We start from the raw sequence: 6801 nt of genomic DNA, 5'->3' as shown, positions 1-6801 counted from the left end.
ATAGATAAATATGATTGGTTGACGAAGCTTGGCTTCTTAGGCCCCCATAGGGCTATGTTGCTATGCTGTTAGAAAGAAAGGAAGAGTTTGATGTCCGTTAGTTCGTGGTTTCGAAGGTTGAAAAAACATACTCTTCCTCGTTGGAGCCCGTGGCATGGACGTCGATGGTCGAGGTCATGTCAACTATAGAAGTAGACGGGTCGGCTTAATGGTCATTATTGCCCGGAGCGAACAACATAGGTGACAGGAACGACGCAGAGCTGCTGACACGCTCTTACGCGATCGCCAGCGCCACCAGATTCGCCTCCTTGTCCAACTCCGTTGCGATCACATTGCAGCCTGCCCGAGTACTACACACGACCATGTAGAGCGCTCGCTGCACCTCAAAGAAGTTCAAGCCTAAGTGACCATGTACGCCACTGCCTTCGTGCTCGCGAACTCGTTGTACATTTCCCCGTCAGCGAGTTGGTGATGCATGAGGATCGCGAAGTTGTAGCGGTGCTCCTCATGCGCCACTCGAAACACCGACACCGGCTACGCCGGGTACTCCTCCACCAAAACAACTTCAAGCGCTCGTGCACATGTTCCATAAAGAGATATTTGAGAGGGGTTTGGATGGGGCAAAGGGCAGTAGCCCGGGGATGAAAGCTTTTGATGATGAATGGGTGGGTGTCCCCCCTCACTCACTTACCTCCACTCCCCCCTCCCGGGCCTACCGCCATAGACCCTAGTGGTAGGGTGTAACAGGCTACTGTCGAGGTCAAGACGGTGCAGTGGTGTACCCTACCACAATAACACGAGACGGTAGGCGGTGATATCATATCGCCGAATGCGACGACGGTAGGAAAAAGTGTATATCCGAGAAAAATAAATTCAAACCAGATTCAAAACGTGCTTAACTTTGTCAAAAGGATCAAAATGTGAATTAGTTTCTTTTTGTGAACGGATGGAGCGGTGCTTCTCGTCGTTGGGAGATGAAGATCAAAATTCAAAAATGGAAGGGTCGTAGGGTAGAGATCAATTGGTACGAATTCCCGTCGGTACCTGCCCTTACTTTTGCAGTTACTTTTCTCCCTCTTCACCTTTGCCTCCCGTGCATCACCCTATTCCCGTCCCCAGCCACCGTCGTCATCTCCTCTCCAAACCCGTTAGTAAGCCGCCCACCGCCGACGCAGCCAGCCTAGCTACGCCGCCGGCCCCAGCAGCTTCCCCGCCGACCAGTCGACATGCTCGGCGACTCCGGCGGCAACAGCGGCGGCGGGCCGTGTTCTGTCGGCAACCCGTGGGCGCGGGAGGAGACGCTGGCTCTCATCACGATCCGGTCGGAGATGGCCGCCGCCTTCCGCGACGTGTCCATCAAGGGCAAGGCTTCGCTCTGGGAGGAGGTCTCCAGGAAGCTCGCGGAGCTGGGCTACGAGGGGAGGAGCGCCAGCAAGTGCAAGGACAAGCTCGAGAGCCTGCACAGGTCCTACAACCACGCCAAGAGAAGGCACGATGGAACGAGCTACCGCTTCTCCCAGGCCCTCGACGCGCTGCACGCCGCCACCGCCCGTGCGCGACCGCAGCGGCCGATGAGCGCGATGCCGCCGCCGAGGTTCCCGGTCATGCCAGCTCCTGTATCTTGGGCGGCGCCTGCGGCGGCGGTGGAGGTGGAGCTTCTGCAGCCACCTCCCGCCAGTCTGCTGCAAGGCGTGAGCTTCCCGTCCATGTCCGAGTCTGAGTCCGACGACGACGACGGGTCCGAGGACGGCGAGACGGCGGCGGCGGGGATCGGCAAGCGCAAGCGCGGCGGCGGCGTCAGCGAGAAGAAGATGATGGCTTTCCTGGAGCGGGTGATGAAGCAGGTCGTCCAGAGGCAAGAGGAGATGCATCAGCGGTTCCTGGCGGCCATGGAGAAGCGGGAGTCGGAGCGCGCGGCGCGGGAGGAGGCCTGGCGCCGGCAGGAGGTGGCCCGGCTCAAGCGCGAGCAGGAGCAGCGCGCGCACGAGCGCGCCGCGGCGGCCACGCGCGACGCCTACATCATCGCCTTCCTCCAGCGCGTCGTCGGGCAGGGGCAGGCCGTCCAACCCGTCGCCGTCCCCACGCCCACGCCGCCGATGCATGTCCAGAGTCTCCGGACCCCGCCGCCGGCAAAGGATCCTCGACAGAATCTGCCGCCGCTGCGGGACACTACACCGCAGAGCATGACCTTGACCATGCCCATCCCAGCCCCGCCGCTCCAACTGGAGCCACCGCAGGCACAGGAGCACAAGGAAACGACGACGCAGGAAGAGTATCAATACTCGCCCTGGTTCCCGTCGCCATGGAACTAGCATTGCTCCGATCGAAGTTCTAATCTAGCTACCGCACGCACCCGTACGTCGAGAACCATCGTTGTTTGTTGTTTGCATGCCAAATTTGAGACCAGTGTTTATGTTCAGGGTTAGGGTTAAAAGAAACTTATGTATGATTTTGTTAAGGTGGCTGCACAAACGCAAGGTCTAAATAAAATGAAACCATCCTATTATTGCATGTACTAATAAGTATGGTAAATCGGAACCAGGAAACAATGTCTGCTTTTGATCTGATGAGACTCGTGCCGATCACCCACGCATTCGTACCTCCAGAATCTCTGCGCACGCATATGTTTCGCTCTGAAGGAGGCAAGCAAACGCGTTCGCGGTGCAGTTGCCACTTCTCTGTGTAAAACAGAACAAAGACCGGACCCTGTCTGTCCGTGGTCGCAGCACACACCGTCTGCATGGGCTGCGACGATCGACATCTCCTGCATGGCCGGCCTAGTTTGTCACGGCCGTGCGAGGCGTTTCGTACCCACGCGTTGCCCGTACGTACGTTATTTCATGCACGTTTCCTGCTTACTCTGGAACGGTCACAAACTTAGCGATTTAATGGAGTGCTAGTGCATGACGATGACGATGACGATGATGATGATGATGGATCACTGCCACTCGTGTTATCTATGCAATACTATCAGGAGCAACGGTAAAAAACTGTTAGCAGTAGTAGAACTACTCTTGTTTGCAAGCAAACAGATGAGCATGCATGGGATGAGTCTTGGACTTGGAGAGAGAGGAAAGAAGGTTTGTTTGCTGCAGGGAGATCGCGCGGCAGCCTTTCATACTGATACGGTGCATCAGAGGACAGGGTTGGTGCTTGGACGAACCCACCGGCCGGTGACAGCATGACATGGGGCCGTTCACCTGCCCTGCTCTGCCACGGCCAGTCTGCTGGGCTGGTCATCGGTGCATGCAAAGCCAAAGCCACTCGCCATGGTGTCATGCATGCAGTGCATCATCGTTCACTCCCCGATCGAAACGGGCACGCAGATGACACGGACGGTACACAGAGCACGCTCCACAGTCGACACCAGCCATTCTCCTCCCTCTTCTACGTACGACACCCAGCCAGCTGCAGAAGTGGCGGCGGAAGATGGAGACGAAGCGGGTCGAGGAGGCGAGCAGGAGGCAGGCGTCCTACTCCAGGCGGCGGTCGGGGATCATGAACAACGCGCGGGAGCTCGCCGTTGTCTGCGACGCCCAGGTCGCCATCGTCATGCTCTCCGCCACCGGCAAGCACCACCACTTCTGCAGCGACGGCGCCGAGTACGCCACCAACTCCTCGCTCCATCCGATCCATTCCATTCTCTCTGTTGCTTGCCTGATTGCATCTCTTACTCTGAGGCAGCTTCGTCTTCTTCTTCTTCTTGCAGCATCAAGGGGGTCCTTGACCGCTACCAGCAGGCCACCGGGACCAGCCTCTGGACCGAGCAGTATGAGGTTGCTTGCTTCCTTCCTTGCTTGCTGCTTCTCTCTATCTTTCCCCTCCATCCATCAATCTCCCTTCTTCGATTTGGCTGATTTGCTTCGGGTCCGATTTCGACTTCGTCGCAGGAAATGCAGCGCACGCTGAGCCATCTCAAGGCCGTCAACCGGAACCTGCGCACCGAGATCAGGTAAATAATCACTTCCCTCTTTCCTTCCTCCTTTTATTTCAGAAGCATTCTTGATTCTTGTTTCATGGGATGGGAGCTCTCCAACAAATTTGGTGCTTTCTGCTTTCATGGATTTTATGCGGGGGGATCGATTCGAATTAGTAATATGCTTTTGTTCATATATCTATCGATGATGGGATGGCAGGCAAAGGATGGGTGAGGATCTGGACGCGCTGGGGTTCGGGGAGCTGCGCGGCCTTGAGCAAAGCGTCGACGCCGCTCTCGAGGTGGTTCGTCAGAGGAAGGCACGCACGCACGCACAGACTCTAGCTGCTGGTTAATTGTTTTCTTCTTTGGCTCACTCATCTGCTGTGTGATCCGGCCGTGCATTTTTCGTATGCTAGCTCTTTGGTAGATGTATATAAGCTAGTTCCACATCTCCTGTCTAGTAGAGAATAAAGAAGTGGTTTCATGATTTTGTTCAGTTCTGAAGGTTTTCTTGTTTAATTCCAACTCGTGTGCATGTAATTGCTTCCATTAACAACGTAAAACAGCTTAATTGATCTTTTGTTTCCTGATATTTTTCGTTTTTGCAGTATCATGTGATCAGAAGGCAGACTGAAAACTACAAGAGGAAGGTGAGAACTTTTCCAAACAGTTCTTCTCCATAAATTGGATTAGTTTATTCCGATAATTTCAAAAGTTGCCCAATTTGGTGCACATGGATGGCTGTTCTGGTGCCACAAAACTATAATTACTCCTGCCACTTGTTGCAGTTTCGTTATTTGGTTAATTGGTTCTCCATGTCACCGCCCAAAAACCATGTGTTCACCTGATCTCTCTGTATTGTACCCTCATTTGGTCACATCGTATAATTTTATTTGTTACTCTCCGTACGTTTAACTGCACTTCATGACCTGCATCATGCATGGAGAACAGCGATATTTTCCCCACATAATTTCATTCTGAATCCATCGTTTTTTGCTTGAGAGGTTTTCTCAACGAAAATGCAGTTAGACAAGCAACAAAAGAGCACGGCAACATGTCTGTATATGTAGACTCTAGCTCTTGTTATTCGGTGCCTCCTGCTGCACCTTGTTGCATTCGTGCATGTACTTACTCCCTCTGTTCTTAAATATAAGTCTTTTTAGAGATTCCACTAGAGGACTAAATACGGAGCAAAATGAGTGAATCTAAATTCTAATGTATGTCTACATACATTCGTATGTAGTTTTCTACTAGAAACTTTTAAAAGACTTATATTTAGGAACGGAGGGAGTATAATACATGCATTTGCTCTTCAAATCCATATGTGCATGCAGGTGAAGCGCTCCCAGGAGGTATACAAGAATTTGCAGCAGGAGCTGGAATACAAGAACCTGCAGCAGGAGCTGGAATACAAGAATCTGCAGGAGGAGCTGGTGACAATTCTCGCTCCCTAGCTAACTATATCCATATCAACGATCATGCATAAATCCGGGCTGATGATGATGTGTGCTACCTATGCAGGTCATGCGCGAGGATCCGGTGTTCGGGTTCATGGACAGCCCGGTGCTGGGCGGGTGGGACGGCGTGGCGGCGGTGGAGATGTGCGGCGGCGGCGGCGGCTCGGTGGACATGTACGCCTTCGGTTTGGTGTCCGGCCAGCCCGACCTGCACGGCATGGCCTACGACAGCTCCCACTACCCGCCCTTCGGTTAATCAGTCGTTCCTGGCTTATTTTATCAAGTTAATTACATGTGTGTTTACAATTTTGGTTGAAAATTTTAGAGAAAATGTTATGTCAACATTGAAGAAATCCAGTTTTTTTCTGAAACATAGAAATTTGTTTTGTCAATGCTGGCATGGGAATATGTAAGACATTGACGATATAAAAAAATTGTAATACGATCACTGCAGGAAACGGTTTAGGGTAACTCTAACATAGCCCCTAAAAATAAAGGAGGATACAGGGGAGTAAACCCTCCATTAAGGTTTGGTCGAACCTAGCCCATTCCCTACATTTGACGGAGTAATTTTTTGTTTTTCTAAACATTACGATTCTAGTATATACACTACAACTGCATATTAACACACCTATAGAAACTAAACATAATATGAATGTTCAAGAAAATGACCAATATAGTTTACACACCAAATTCTTCAAATTTGAACATACCGAATGGTCCAAATGTAGCAAATAATATGTGCTATAACTACTCGGAAGCGTTATGATGTTGTCGGTGATGCTCGGTAAGATCATCTTGGAGCCGAGCATGAAATTGTTGGTTCTTGATCTTGCGATGCTCTTCAAGGAATGAGAGGATCATGTTCGTATCATACTAGCTCCACCAGAGTGTCGTTGGTGATGTGCCGAAAGTTCTCACGCATATCTCTCCGGTCTTTAATGATCATGTTATGCAGTATTATGCAACAAGTTATGGTCTGCCATAGAACCTTGGAGCTCGAGTACTTGTCAGGGCCATGAACATTTGCAAAGCGCTTCTGAAGCACACCGAAGGCTCTCTCCACATATTTCCTAGTAGCTTCTTGACACTTTTCAAAGTGAATATTTTTGTTACCTTTTGGACATGGAATTGTTTTGACTAATGTGGCCCATGGTGGATAGATGTCACACGCAACGTAATAACCCATCGAGTAGTTGTCCTCATTGACCGAGTAGTTGCAAGCAGGAGTGTCTCCTGTAATAAGTCTAGAAAATCGTGGTAATCTCGACAATGCATTCAAGTCATTGTGAGATCTAGACAAACTAAAGAATGAATGCCATATCTAAAGATCCTTCGTTGCAACTATCTCAAGAATGATCGTTGGATCGTTGCAGTGGCCTTTTTACTCACCCTTCTACCCTGCAGGACAATTCTTCCATGTCC

General features: G+C 51.1%; 1 protein-coding gene, 1 long non-coding RNA gene and 1 pseudogene across 2 annotated transcripts; all 3 read left to right on the top strand.

Moving 5' to 3' along the window:
- The first annotated feature begins 409 nt into the window (after window positions 1-409).
- LOC123405140 lies at window positions 410-2489 on the top strand (annotated as a pseudogene).
- Window positions 2490-3318: 829 nt separating this feature from the next.
- Window positions 3319-4385, top strand: LOC123404418 (MADS-box transcription factor 16-like). Its single transcript, XM_045098343.1, has 4 exons — window positions 3319-3602; window positions 3710-3776; window positions 3891-3952; window positions 4137-4385. The coding sequence occupies exons 1-4, from the start codon at window positions 3430-3432 to the stop codon at window positions 4270-4272; spliced, it is 438 nt and encodes a 145-aa protein (XP_044954278.1). The 5' UTR covers window positions 3319-3429; the 3' UTR covers window positions 4273-4385.
- A 117-nt stretch (window positions 4386-4502) lies between these two features.
- On the top strand, window positions 4503-5847 carry LOC123404419. Its single transcript, XR_006611787.1, has 3 exons — window positions 4503-4569; window positions 5254-5352; window positions 5441-5847. It is a non-coding gene; the product is annotated as an uncharacterized LOC123404419 (long non-coding RNA).
- Window positions 5848-6801: the final 954 nt, after the last annotated feature.

Source organism: Hordeum vulgare, chromosome 6H (genome assembly GCF_904849725.1).
Source record: "Hordeum vulgare subsp. vulgare chromosome 6H, MorexV3_pseudomolecules_assembly, whole genome shotgun sequence".
Taxonomy (NCBI): Eukaryota; Viridiplantae; Streptophyta; class Magnoliopsida; order Poales; family Poaceae; genus Hordeum; species Hordeum vulgare.
This window is presented reverse-complemented; position numbering and strand designations above follow the sequence as displayed.

Coding starts and splice junctions, on each gene's coding strand:
- LOC123404418 (XM_045098343.1), top strand. CDS start 3,430: ATGGAGACGAAGCGGGTCGAGGAGGCGAGCAGGAGGCAGGCGTCCTAC. Junction 3,777..3,890: donor TCTGGACCGAGCAGTATGAG/GTTGCTTGCTTC, acceptor ACTTCGTCGCAG/GAAATGCAGCGCACGCTGAG. Junction 3,953..4,136: donor AACCTGCGCACCGAGATCAG/GTAAATAATCAC, acceptor ATGGGATGGCAG/GCAAAGGATGGGTGAGGATC.